General features: G+C 38.7%; 1 protein-coding gene across 1 annotated transcript; it reads left to right on the plus strand.

The window, feature by feature from the left end:
- The first annotated feature begins 12,961 nt into the window (after positions 1-12,961).
- Positions 12,962-14,810, plus strand: LOC109462343 (zinc finger protein 239-like). Its single transcript, XM_019758885.1, has 2 exons — positions 12,962-13,083; positions 13,734-14,810. The coding sequence occupies exon 2, from the start codon at positions 13,844-13,846 to the stop codon at positions 14,774-14,776; it is 933 nt and encodes a 310-aa protein (XP_019614444.1). The 5' UTR covers positions 12,962-13,083; positions 13,734-13,843; the 3' UTR covers positions 14,777-14,810.
- The last annotated feature ends 755 nt before the right edge of the window (positions 14,811-15,565 follow it).

The following is a 15,565-nucleotide window of genomic DNA, read 5'->3' on the forward strand; positions in this document are numbered from 1 at the left end:
TTAGTGGTATTTCATGGTTTCGATCAGTCGTGCATAACTCATACGCGCCAAGGCTTACGTGTCTTAATGGTACATCTGTGGACAAATTATTGTGGATGAAGCAATTCTTGCTGATAGTCCGATACACCGGTCACACTGTCGCAATGGTGGTATTATCCTTATTATACGGCAAGAAATTGGTTGTTCCAGTCCCATTTCCAGTGACCTAGATTCTGTTGATTTATCACCATACTAATAACTATCCCTTCAGTCCAGGATTGCGGATCTCTTAGTTCGCCATTACTCTGGAGAATGCCTACAGGTAATTTATCCCCAAAATGGTTGATATCACGGTCTTTTGCGTTTTCAAATGTAAACGTAATACGTAAAAGTAAACGTGATGAAATATAGTGTAGGCAAACATTTAGAAAGTGTAAGATTTGCTAGCTATGCTGCAGGTAAAAATGACCTTGGAAATCAATCTTTAAAACAAGATCAACTGCGTTGAACAACATAACACTTGACTAAGGCAATCTTGGTAATCTGTAGAACCACTACAAGCAATCTATTCCTACGATTGTTGATATAATGGTCTTTTTCGTTTCCAAATTTACACGTATTACAAGTATTTTTATCATATCATTTCATATTCTCCTGCGTTTTGAAATGTACACATATAAGGGGTAAACCTTTACCTAGCCGACGATTTTTCGCAGGTAAAAATGGACCTTGGCAATCAATCTTTACTCCGTGGAAAAATGAACTCCAATAAAACTTGACTTAGACATACGTTGTTTATCTGTAGAGTCTTTACAGGTATTTCATTCCCCAAATAGCTGATATCATGGTCTCTTGGGTTTTAACATACACACGTGCATGGGGTAAGAAAACGTTTGCAAAGATGTATTGTAGGTAACGAGCGACCTTGAAATCAATCTTTTGAAAAATTATCTCCGTTAAAATTGTCTCCGTTAAAATTATCTCCGTTGATAGAATTTGACTAAGAAACTGCTTGTTAGCAGATAAAGTCACAGGTACCAGGGTTAAGCTTGTATGAGCTACGGCGACGCGTTAACATTTACTCGATAACCGTAGGCAAGCCAGCTGAATATTTAAAGACTTAGTCAAGTATCACGGCAAGACAGTTCCTAACAATATCCAAAGGATGATAAAAAAGGGCCATAGCTATTTTAATCAATGGCTATATCACATTGACTGATATATCAAGCCATTTCTTTGATGGTCAACATCTACATTCTCTTATTTCTTGTACACGGTTATAGTAAAAATTTCAAAGAACCGTCAATGATAATCTTATTATCATATAAATTTGACATTTTAGCTATTGTTTTCCATGGCTTTCATCAAAACTGGAACATTCCTTTGTTAACGATATAACCATTATTATGATTATCATTATTATTATTACAAGTAACAAAGTTTTATAATATTGATTGATACGTTATTGGACAAGGTATTAAAATCGTCCAATTGTTGCTGTTTTTAACTTGATTTTCAAAAATGAACGATTCTATGGGATGATTGAACCACTACATATGTAACTTTCTGCATTATATTGATCGATCAGATTATGATCGTTGGTAAAATAACGAGGAACCACTGAGAGCCTTTTTGCTTTTATCATAGAATTACGAGAGACGAAGGGACAATCAACCGGATTTCATTAGCTAACCGTTACACTGGAATATAAAATCTTTTACTCACGTACAGTAAATCTTATGGTAAGAATAGGCATCTGTAATTGCTTCAAATGTAATGTCCAAAGATAGAAATATGTTGTGGGTTCTTCCAATTTGCCGTAAACGTAGGCTTGAATGCGAAACCTTCCATATCTCTGACCTCACTGGGATTCATTTTAACCAATGACCCTATGGTTGCAACTAAGGACAAGACCCCCTACATTTTCCTCATCCTTCAATAGGTTTATGATTTTCATACCGCAGTGCCTCTTTCGAACCGTATTTATGTTTTTATTTTACAATAAGGCTGGATTATTGTTCATATTTGCCATAAATCTTTTCAGTTCCGATATGAGTTACAGTCTGTTTTCCGTGACCCGGTGAACACCATCCGGCAACCACTAAGGAGCTGCCCGGTTAATCACTAAATGCTCTTAAGCACCAACTACGGACATACAACAGTCTCACTTCTCATTAATACTTGAAGGAAGGAAGCTGAACATCCCAACGTTTATAGGAGCGGTCAGGCGTGAAATTATCAGAGTTTCTAATAGGCACGAGTTATTCCTCGTAATTTGGATAACAATTGGGAGCCCTGGGCGAAGGGAAATATACCATTAACCTCTACTGTTCGATCGTTTAAAACGAGATACTTTAACATGTAGTTATATATTCCCTACAGTTAGACTCATTTAATGAAACATATTAAAACATAGCTAAAACGCTGTTCTTCTCGTAGTAGTGAAGAAATCTACTCTCCAGGCAGAGGTTTTGGTTTTGGCCAATTGGGTTAGTTTGGCGTGTTCTTGGTGGGTTGGATGAAAAAATTCCAGTACATGTACAAAAAAGAAACCCCGATAAGAAGCCTAAAATACGCCAAAAATAGCACAAAACCCAAACCTCTGCTTAGAGAGTACAGAAATCGACTTTGCGGCAAACTTTTGAATGGTCTCCCAATCGATTCGGCTACGATTCCTTGTCCTTTTGTTGCCACATGGCACAGTTGCTATTATTTTCTGACGATAACACTGGATTTTCATTTACATCGGAGGCGCCATGACTGTGATAAAGTGATTCCTCCTATGATATAAAGTCAAAGTCATATTCTAGTTCCAATGTTTTTCCTACGATAAAAGTTACAAGTCTCCAACAGGACCATTCCTCCACAAGAAAGTTAAAATTTGAACTGGTCTATTAAAACGCCAACGGAATAATATATCAGATTATTAAATAAACAAGAACTAATTAAAAAAAGCTGACAGGGCGCAAAATGGGAATAGCTGGTTGGGTGGCGTGAGTGTGATGACGATGTGTGACTCAAATAATTGATCATCTTGGTAATTTGAATTGGACTAATGCTAATAAGACTGGACTTATTAATGCACCGTAAGCTCTTTCTAATGGACAAGAGATATTCTGTAATAGTTTACTAGTTGTTACGTGCGGTAAAGAATTACATCTCTTCCTGCTTCATTCGGTCAGTCTAACCCTTCTTACATCTGCTTGATTTTCATTAATATGGTAATATAGACACCCAAGGTGATACTCAACACAAAGACAGTCCAGACCAACTTCATCATAAATCCATGGAAACGGGACAACTCTTATTTCCTTTGTGGTACGTTTTTCAATCCGTACTGTGGTAAGCCCTAGTCCGCGTAGAAATATCATGCAGCTCATGGGGACATGGAGGATTACGTACATTGACATTAGCCGTCTGGGGCTTATAATTAGATTAATGATTGATGAAAAGAAGCATGCTCTACTCCCTACAGCGTTGTCGTATTTCTCGACGGTGCCTTCCTCTTAACTAACAAAGCAATATCCTTTCAGGTGCTCCATTAACATGACACTAATTGCGTTATCCTGTCTTTATCCCCTGCAACTTGAAAACAGCGGGAAGTTCATTGCAATTTTTGATTATTTATTTGACGTGGTAATTTTTCATTTTATATCTGAATACACGGCTCTTGGGGTTCTGACTTACAAATTCATACTATCATCAAAAAGGTAATATTATAATGTTTGAATTGCCACTCATTTTGAACGATTCTATGAGATGATTGAACCACTACATATGTAACCTGCGATCAACACTGCACATACTTTTACCAAATTAGCCATACCATCCTCTGAAAGAAAAAATAAGAAAACCGTTTCAGGCTTGGCATATTCTTTTATACTTAAAAAAACACTTCAGGGCAATCTCATGAAGTATTTAAGAATTCGTCACTGTATAATACGTGTACTCTAAGGTTGTTTCGGATGAAGGCAATCTGACCAGGTTTAATATTGGCTAGGGTTTATTTTTCTAGCACCAACTATGCGTCTCATTTATACAGATTTATAAGGACTCTGAATAATGTAAAATTTATCTTTTTTGTTATATTTTGTAATACTCTTACTTCTACTCCCCTGGCCTCAATAAAACGCGGCAGGCCGATTTGACCTTCTCATCAATAAAGAAAAGTTAAAACAAGCACACAAATAAATACTGTAAAGTATTGTCGTTGTTTCAAGACAATGGACTTCATGGGAGAATCCGAGAATCCCAGATGAGTAGACGTGAACACGGTGATGGCTTTCATACACGAATACGTCCCTCGCGCAAACCCAGGTCGAGAAAACTACGGCATAAAGCTTCAAGGAGTCGTGTCCCTGTAGTACTGAAGCATTAGGCACAATTATGCCATTCACATAACAAAAAGTGTTTCACGCAAACGTAGGCCGTCCATTTGGGTATTTTGGCAAAACACTTGTAATTTACTTAAACCCCTTTCACAAGCGCCAGCTCTTGATGTGAGAAAGAGCTACACAGAGTACTTTTTTAACTCCCAACTCACGTGTATTACCACGTTTAAGTAATAATTTATCACAAGCTTGGAGAAACGAATATTCTAGAAAATACATAAATAGACACAACGGAGGTCGATTGCTTGAAAAACTAGCATACGGTTATGCGAAACCGTGTGTATTTTCCACGACATTGAAAAACGATCATTGCTTACCATGGCATCTAGCTCATAAGTCACTTTTTGTTCTTGAAGATAGGACGGTAATTCCGCTTTTCTTTCGCTTTAAGTCATTTATCAAAGAATTAGAGGTACGTAAATGGGCTGATGATGAAATTCACAGTCAATTTAGTGCTAATGTGCGTTAAAGAGGTGGCGTGTTGCATGTGATAACCGCTATCGTCGGGCATGTTGTGACATGGTGTCTATCTCGTCTGTTTTTACGTGCTCGGGAGAGTCGGACAAGATCGTATCAAGGAAAACAACAATCTGTCGGATTAAATACTGCATGCTTCATCATATATATTTAATCTGTTTCATAAACATATTCCATAACGCATTAAAAACAATTTTAGAATTAAAATCCCTTGCAGGCATACATGTATAGTAGATGCATCAGCAATATCCCTAGAAAAAAATGCTGGCTTATTTTTAAACATATGTTTAATGGATGGCTGTTTACAATATAGAGTTACACATTTTAGTGGGAATCAGCCTACGTAACAAGAGTTTACAAGAACGACTGCTTACGATATTACAAGCCGTTAAATGTAGTACAAATTTACAACATATTGAAACAGTATATGATGGTGACTATGTGCATTATCATATTTCTACGTGAAGCAAACTATGGGCAAAAATTGCAACAGACGGTTCCTTGTATAATGAGAAATGTGGCTTACATAGAAACAAGAAGGTATTAGTACAACATTAGCACCCAGTAAAAAAAGCATTACACATCCGCGCCCGTGATTAGGCCCTATTATCTGGAATAAACGGGGCGCCAAGGATCCGGCAATGAATAACGAAGCAAATGTATGTATAATGCTTTACGGCTGATAAGGAAAAAATAATACCACGGAGCATCAAAATATCAATCAGGGAGGCAAATAAACACAACCTTTAGGCGGTTTGGAGATTTTTATAGTCGAGCCGGTACGTGAGTCGTGAAGCATTCTTCGAACAATGCCGTCAGCTAAGGTCGTGGTTACCGCGAGGTTTACAGCGATGGAAATCCCCAAAGCTCAGGGCAAAATCCACTAAAAGCCTAACACTTCGCACTTCTCCCTCTTAATATTAGCGCGGAAAAATGAAAGGTTTCACTGAGTGGGACGTGATGTACCTCAGGTCAGGGAGGGAAGTGGGAGAATGATGTTGAGGAGAATGAAAGAACCCAAATTAAAGATGCCGGCGCATATCTAAACAAATCATGTCTTAACAGGTCTACATCTAACAAAAATACTGATGAAAGCCACAATTTCAATCTTGTTTAACTAATTTGTTTGCTCTTGTGAGTTAAAGGCAACCAATGCAATTTCAAGGCGGCAAAACGATATTCTGGATAAGGAAATCTGACCGATATTAACATTTACTGCTATTTCGACATCATCTCACACTTGAAGCTGTTAAATTAGCCCGAAAGAAGCTACGTGAGGCGTCTCTTTTTTAGGTACCATAAATAGCTAGAACCATCGTACAATACAAAACGAGGAACCGTTTTCCATCAGTAAAGTAAAGGGATAGCATTTATTCAACTTACTACATTACAGTAATGCCCAGAAAATTGACTCTGAAAATCTAGTTTCACCGCACTGAAATGGCATCAGGCGCCTTTAAACTTAGCTTTGTGCTAATGTAAATCCACACGACAGTAGTATTCAGTTGTAAACTACTTCGGACGGATGGATGGTTGACTAAGAATAAGATGAGCACCTAATTTATCAAAAAGATAACCGGTGTTACTCCTCAAATCTCAAAGTGGTTTGCAGGCTTTCGTAAGAGAGGGTTTGTGAAGTAAAGTCAACTTCGCGTTAAGAAGGATATCCACGATTAATACGCGCACATCATAACTTGCGTCCATTATACTAATAGGACAGAGAATGATGATTAACAAATACTAAGTAAAAATGACAAAGCTTATTGTCTATTCTGCTATTTTACTGATCTGATATATTCTGCCAAAGAGTACAGCTGCGTTTTGTATAAAATGATTTTAAAAAACATGTAGAAAACTACGCTATCATTCACATACTCTGGCACACTTCAATGGCGTTCCTTTATCTTTTGATGATGCCTGCGCTCTAGGTGGGTCATCAACACTGTACAGAATGCTGCACACATTGCGGTCCCACGCAAGGCCATCAAGGAAGTAATGACCCATTCATATCTATAGAAGTGGGCTGATTTTACACGAAAATCTATAAAACGACATATCCTCACCTATTTGGAGTAATGTTTACGTCGCCTGATGGTGTAAGTGATGGCAATGGGAGGGGTTGCACCGTCGCACTCAGCTGCCTTGGTCGGGAGAAGCCGGTCGCCTTCCTGTAGGAATCTGCCCTGTTCCACGCTGCGGCAACGGCGACTGACTAAGCTCGGTGGAAACACCTACTTTCTCTACCCGTGGCTCATCCGCGGTAAACATTTCTATTAAGCCGTAGATGACATTGGTGATTGGTTGAAGAGGACATTGATTTACCAGAGCCGCCGCTACGCTCCCTTCATCGCCTGCTAAACAGAACGTCACCACTGTCCAATACAACATCAACACAATTGGTCGATATTACCAATTCCCGAAAGTTCCGATAGAGCTGATGCCTGGGGCGGCGAGTTCGCGCGAGTTTGAATAGAGAATGAATCACCGGCCGATCAGAAACTATATAATGCTCCTCTTCCTCGCTCAGGTCCGCCCGCAAAGTTACGGGCAATGGCTTTTGCGCACTCGCCTTTCACCTTGCATGTAAAAAAACTACACATAATCAGTGGTGCCCAGCTATAGAAAAAAGCGTTTGGAATTGAACAATTGCAAGTAGCTGCTAGCAAGGTTTTAGATTGAAAATGCGAAATAAAAAATCTCTGCCAACATAATCAGAAAAATGACAAGGACATCGGAGACATTAACACACAACACGCGCGCATACATACACACACACACACACACATATACACATACACACACACACACACACACACACACACACACACACACACACATACATACACATTAGCACACCGTGATACACACAAACACGCACGCACGCGCGCGCACACACAAACACACACACACGCAAACGCACACATAAGGACACAAAGAGACCCAGCTTGTAGAGAGACAGACATTTCAGAAATACTACTTCACTCCCTTGGGATAGAAATAAACATATAAAAGCAAACAAACATCGTGTTGACATTCATGTAGCACGTGAGCTACCAGTACTTCATGTTTAATTATGTTCTTGTCTTGATTTGTACGGTACTGTATATATTGTTTTAAACAGCAGTGGTTAATCACTGATGAGTGCCACCCTGGATATAGAACACAGAAATAGATAAACAAAGAAAATACTTATTTTTCCATCGTTCACTCGTGCTACTTGTTTGACACAGTTTGGAAGGCGGCGCTCTAATCCTGTGAACATGTTTGATACAGCCCTTTCTTTAACCCGCTCCAAGGCTGATCTGCACAAACGAGGATGCGCTTGATTACGTTACCAGAAACGAGGAGCTAGCTGAATGGCCCAATTAGCCTTCATCATCCGGTAGGTAAGGCTTCCATTGGTGAGGTTTCAGGTTCCGCGGCGCCGGCCTAGAATTACACCAAATTGCTACAGCACGACTTGATTAAGTGGAAGTGCTTTGACGGGGCAATTACCGGTGTGAAGAATAGGAGTTCAATTTCAAGATATCGAGCACAGTTTCCGAGACGTTTTCTGACTTAGAAACTCTTTGCTATCTGATTGGATACAGTAGCAAAGATCCAAGTTTTATCAAAGTCTTTTCTACTTTATACTATCATGAAAGTTCATGTGTTGGTAGTTCCCTGTTTAAAGTTAAAACTTTAGATCCATCCTCTGCAAGATACATTTGACCCAGTGTTGACGTCACACTTCAATGAAGCCACGTGACAATCCTCACTGGGTCAGTCGACTGAGGAAGACCAGAATGACTGGTCGAACGCTCTAGGTGAGAGATCTTTATCGTGGATCAAAGGTTTCAACATCTTTTCTACCCTATTGCATACTTCGTGAGCGTTTCTTGCGCTTGAAGGAATGCTTAATCTGAGGTTGCTTTTAAGTCACTGTCTTCGGTTCATCTTATTTTTTCCTTCATGAGTTGCGTTAAACTTTGTTTCGAATGGAAGGTCTTAACTTAAAAATTGAACCTGTCTATCTATTTAATCATAGTAGTCTAATAGTTAGAGTCGCTTTGCATCTAGTTAATCACTCTTTTGTTTTTACGACTATCTTTTTAAAATTTATATTATTTCATAACGATCTGGAGAAAACTATCTTAATTGTTTTTTTGCTTGTAAACATCATGGTGCGCTCATACGTCCGTCAATATATTAAGAGCAGCACATGTGTAATAAACAAGGTAACTATCATGTTCAACGACTTAAAAAGACTTTTAAAGAGTGATTTCATCGATTGACCTCCTTTTTGTTTCACAAGAATCCTGTTTCTGTTATTCAATACGACATTGCCTACAGCAGCCGATACAACTCTCTGTATATCAATGAATGGATGGATGGAGGGATGGATGGATGGATGGATGGATGGAAGAATGAATAAATGTACAGCTATACATACATATATACATACAGGATTCACTCACATTGTATCTAGTTCTTTGTTTTATTCGGTAAGATATAAAATGCAAGTCATAATTGTGAAGATACTGAACATCATCATCATCATCATGATCAGATACTGAAAAGGACTACGTTCTAAGGGTGGACAATATGAACTCCCTAGCAATTTTGATCAATTGCTTATACGTCACGTATGCATAAAGTCTCATGTGAATAAGGTCACGTGTCTGTAACTGTAACTCTTTAGAGATTACGTTTTTGAAGTGATTGGTCATTCATTATTTTGATGAAGGTGACAGTGGTCGTAGACAATTTTATCTCTGTTCAACATTCAACATTTTTATATGATTACTGCAAACATAGATGACCTTCCATGATAAGTTATAATTGTGTTTGATGTCTATATTCTATATCCCCTTTATCTATTATTACTACATTTCCTAGACAGAGATCCACAAGTCTGAGGTTGCCGGACACAAGGGATCATCCATACATACATTTAGTTTGGGAATCGTTGTCAGCGTGGCGACAACACTAAAGCTCTGATATAATTTTCTTCGTATCAGCCTTGTATTGCCTCCCCTCGTTTCCTGAGTCTAGACGTGTCACAGTCCATTGTTAGCGATGGAGCAAACCAATCTCAACTTATCGAGCGAGTTTGTGTGGTTGGAATAATAAAGTGCAACTCCATGTTACCGTGCCATCAATTCATGTCAAAGCGAAACTGTCACTGTAGATATATGCATACCTATGCTTTGTTTTCTGTACATGTAATTTAAAAATCGTATATTGTAACTGGTGCCATTGTAACTGGATGTTTCTCTCAAGGTTTTTAACCCTCCTTGAAATTAGAAAATGTATTGTAAATTAGAAATATTCGTGAGCCTGTCAATGCTGATAAAGTTTTTGTAAATGGGAGACCCTTTAAAGTTGTATTGAATTCAAACTGTGCATACATGTTTATAAACTTAAAGGGTTAATGCACCGTCTCGAGGTGTATATTGTGAGATAATCCCTAGGCCTGGTGTGGTGCAACAACCACCGAATGAACCACCGAGTGAGCGTAGCGAACAAAATGGCATGGACAAAAAAAAAAGTAAATATTATAAAAATTATGAACACTACTGTTATTTTCATGTGACCTGTATAATTGTACGGTCAAAAAAATCGGCAGGTTATTCTAATGACCGACTACTTTTATGTTATTCATCACTTGTACCGTATCGGCCTGATAACCAATGGGAAATTGAGGCTTCTCATTGGTCGACGTCCCCGGCTATGTGATAATAGCACATTGGACTTGACCTTCCCTCCACAAGCCGAGATTATTTACTAATCCATGCCTCTATTTCCGTGCTTAATTCCGCGTACGCCCGCTTCCATTCCAATCCCAACTGTTATATTTTGTGCTCGAAAGGTTATAGGATTTCGCCTTTGACTTCCGTTGTAACTTCCCAGGGTCAAATGGCCAATACATTAGCCAACTTGCCCCCGGCCATTCATATGTCTCTTTCCGTATTGCTTGGTGACCCCATACATTTCGCAGCGAGCGAAAAATCTTTGGAGTCGCGGGCATGTTACGCGGTTAAAATTTAACGTTTGAAAGGTCAATAGGCCACCTGCGAGTGGAAGCAATATCGGCTAGATGTCTCTCATTTCAAACGGGTAGAGAAACAATTGCACCAAATGGCCCGGCTCTATTGACCCTGCGTACATTCGGTTGTATCGACCTCCATTTTTACGTTGTAAGATTAAATATATATATGTTCCCCGGGCAGAAAAGGCGATAATGAGAGCAAAGTGGTTAGACCACGGCTGAATTGCTTTATCGTCAAGTGATCCTTCAAGCACGCGTGGCAGGTCTAGAAAATATGAACAAATCTGACAAGGAAAACACATCTATAAAAAGAAAGCGACAACAACAAAGGATTATTTTTAGAAGAGTTGCCATTGCCAAAATGTATACGACGGCAAGTTAGAACTTTGCCTGCAGTGAAATTATAATTCGAACACAACGGAGACTTTATCCTTATAGATTGTCTGCTACAAATATGATGCTGCCTGTATAAAATATGATTCATATGCTATTCATTCAAACGGCAATCGCTCATAAGAGACGCAGTATAAGCTGTCAGAAATGATTTTGAAGACTGTAGATTTTAAACATATGGACAACTCCATGTCTTCAGATAAGCAGTTACCGTCTGTGGTGTAAGCAGAACTTACAGCTTGTGCATCTTACTTAGATATTACATTTTCAACTTCGGATACGTCGGGCATCACTCAGCAATGTCTATTATCATTTTTTCATTATTATGGCCACACAAATTTAATTGTCATTCAACCTTATCCAATTGTTTCGTTTTATACGTAGTTGTTGTATTAAACCAAGTTAAGTTTTGCGTATTGCGGTGTGCAGGTATGCAGGAGTTGGTATTTTACGTCAAACAATAGTTCAACGATCTCATACCTTCTCCAGATGACGATTTTGTAAATTCTTCTCATTGATTATGCAAATGAAATGCTCATTTGCATGTATTATATCAGTTGTTTACATCCAAGACCCACCCTACCTTCCGAGTTTCATGATAATCCATATATAGCTTCTTGAGCTATCGTGTCAAACCGAATAGCACACACACACACACACACACACACACACACACACACACACACAAATACACACACACATGCAAACATAAACACACACACGTGCGTACACAAACACACACAAGATATCAAAAACATAATCTTCTGGCGAAGGCAATAAACACCTAAGGAATGGTTCTATTTATCCGTTTCGCTCCCTTCCAAAATCGATTTCACATTAACAGTCGCTCATACGTTACACAATATGATACTGTGCCGCTGAAGTATTAATACTGTTGTAGCGGTGGCGTCGATTGTGGATTACATGTTCAATTCATTAAAACCCAGCCACTTCGGGCTCCCCATTGGAAAGTATTGATCAAGCTTGCCTGAATTACTACACTTGCATACCGGGAACAGGTCCTGGTAATGTAGCCGGCCCTGCACGTACTTTTGAAGAACATGAAATCGGAGAGCATGTGTTCTTCCTATAAAATATTATTATCTTGTGTTTGAGATGTGCATAATTCAATTGCTGTTGTGATATTCAGTAATTATATATTATTTGCTTCAATTGGAAATGTTCTCAAGTAGTGTTACAATTATATACATGTTTCGAATCAGTGAAAATCACACATAAAAACGAAAAAAGACAATGCCTCTGGTCATTGATGAGAATCATACAACAGCGACTCCTGGCGAATTTTGTGAAAAGATGCAACACATTTAACACAAACACACACACACACACACAGTTCGAAAAATACAAAACAGACCAGCCCTATTGCCTGGAAAAAAAATGTTTTTGCCGAATGCCCCCCATCCCACACACACACACAAATAATATGAGTCTACATGTATTTGCCCAGATAGCGGTAGGTAATGTTCAAAATGCAGGTGTGAAATTGTGGAGGAAATAATTCTTGCTTAACTAGCTAAAGATTTGGGTTCGTTATGAAATGGTTGTCATACTATCTGTGACTTTTAAGATGTGGAAAAGGACTGACATGGCGAACGTGCTTTGGCTCCATTTGACTTGCTGTACAGGCGGTATCTTGCGACACTATTTGAGTATTCAGGGTGCAGATTCAAAGGTCATCAAGAGGTCAGCATTTCAGTACCGCCATCTTCTGTGTCTTTTGTAATCATTTTACGGCCAGAAAATACATACTACAAGGATCCCGGGATATTCTAACCCATAGGACTGCTACAGGTATGATCATTGTTGTTTTAAAACATCTATATGCTTGTAATGCTTGTGATATTGCTGTATATTTGAAGTTTATTGTGCATACGATGGGTGTGGGAGGGGGGCGTTAGTTACGCTTTAGAGCCTCCGCTTTACAAATAATTTGGCGTACGAAGTACTAGTGTTAAATATAGGATCATATCGTGCTTCGCTTTTGCCAAGGCATCTGCTTTAGAATCTTAGTATGATAGCCCAAACTATCAGTTTAGTCGGGATAGTTTTCAAGTTATCTTTTTTTCCTTGTCAAATTGTGTTATATCCCATGCTTCCTTCATGTTTACATTTTTATAAACAAAAGAAATACATACCTTTACACCTAGACATGTTTTAATTGATTTTTTGTTAAAAACCGATGAGGAAGTTAGATTAGTGACAATTTCTTTGTCTTCACTGCATAATAAGAATTTCATTACTAGTAACACAACAAAAGTAAATGTACAGCAACTTTAAAATTTGTAAGGTCTATAACTTAAGTATAAGTTATAACTAGACATACAGACAGACGGAATGGGTACAAAAGAGTTGACCTCCGTAGAAGACTATAAATGAGTCAATTTATACTACTTTATCAAAGGTCTAAACATTCTTTGACATATTTACCTTTTTGTACACAGACCAGACTGCAAGGTTTGAACTGCTCACACCTGGAAGGACCCCTACTCTTTTCCATAAGTGTGGTGGGTTTTTTACGAGCAACAAAGGCCGGCAACCATCAACTATAGACATGTGGTCGCACACTGGAAAACACAATCGTGAAGAAACAAGAGAAGATGGGACATTTGATGGAAGACAAAAAGAAGACAGACGTGCAACAGCAAGTTGCACCACAGACCTAGGACTAAAACATACATGTGACATGTGGAGAGCACCAGGGAGTAGGAGAGACATTCAGGAATGTAGCTGGGGTGCAAGCAGTCAAAAGAACAAGTCAGAAATTGGCCCTCAGCCTTTGCAACATACATGCAGTAGTGGAAATCAAGCCTGGGTGTGCTACATTTGTGGGTCAGAATTTAGCACGATCTCAAGTTTCGAAGACCACATCAATAGTGCTCATATGCCAGGATCCAAAAGAAAATGCAACTCTGAGACCCTCCAAAGTAACATACCCGGCTTATCCAGCCAACCAACTCCTGTACAAACCCACCCCATAGAAAGGATCTTCCCTTGTAGTTTTTGTGAGAAGAACTTCACCACTAAGGCATATATGAATATTCACATGCGTGTGCATACAGGCGATAAGCCTTACAAGTGTCAGATGTGTGACAAGGCATTTAGTCAGCATGGTACGCTGAAGAACCACATCCGTACACACACTGGCGAGAAACCTTTCGTCTGCGAGTTTTGCGAAATGTCGTTTACAAGCAAGGGCAATATGATAACACATACACGCATCCATACTGCGCATAAGCCTTATGAATGCCAAGTGTGTGAGAAAAAATTCAGCCAGCTTGGTAGCTTGAAAGTCCACATGCGTAAACACACTGGGGAGAGACCGTTCGAGTGTCCGATGTGTGGTATGAAGTGCATCACTAAGGGTAACCTCAAGACCCACCTTTACACTCACACTGGTGAGAAACCTCACAAGTGTGAGGTATGTAGGAAGGAATTTAGCCAAAAAGGAAGTCTAAAGACCCATATGAAGACTCACAATCCTTGACAAGGACATGGTTTGTAACATAAGACCACAGTCACCACACCAATTTAATTTGTTGGTTTGCACAGCTGCCTGCTTCATTTTTTTCTGATTTGCAAAAGAGAAAAAAAAATTCAGGCCCTGAATCAACTCCAAAATGCACTTTTTTAAAATATTTATTCACATATATTTATTGAGTATTTAGCAAAAAGCACAGATTAGATGCTTATGTGATGACTTCTGCTCAATGCACATAGTTTGGCACCAACAGTTGAAGGAATGTCCCTTCTCTTCAGAGTTGTTACAGTTTTTGATTAAAAGTTTGAATTACAAACCAACCCGGTATGTTGACTTATCATAGCATTTGGAGCTATCTAGGCCTGGTTTTTTTTGCCCTGCATGCCGCTTCATTTTTTTTCTGAAAAAATCCGAGAACCAACAAACTAGTACAAAATAAATTAAGCAACATGATAAATTCTTATATTTGGCCGCTTGCCTTATTTATAAAATTCCTCAAAGTTAATGTTTATCCATTTTTTTAGTGATTTTGCGTTACATAATGATCTACTTAGATGGCTAACCTTTATCAGTTATATGTTTGTTTGAATGGAAGTATAGTTCTTTATTCACAACCATTTATCAATAAGTAGTTCACCAACATCATGGTGTTTGTTATACTTCTAGTTTTTTTGCTTCTTTAAAGGAAAGTAACTACAACGTTTGGCTTGTCAACTGTTGCAGAGTTGAAATCTAAATGTGACAATGTGTAATGTTTAATGTTTAATTCAAGTCTGTTGTAGCAATATGATTTGT

This window comes from Branchiostoma belcheri, unplaced genomic scaffold, assembly GCF_001625305.1.
Source record: "Branchiostoma belcheri isolate BF01 breed outbred unplaced genomic scaffold, Haploidv18h27 scaffold115, whole genome shotgun sequence".
Classification (NCBI taxonomy): Eukaryota; Metazoa; Chordata; class Leptocardii; order Amphioxiformes; family Branchiostomatidae; genus Branchiostoma; species Branchiostoma belcheri.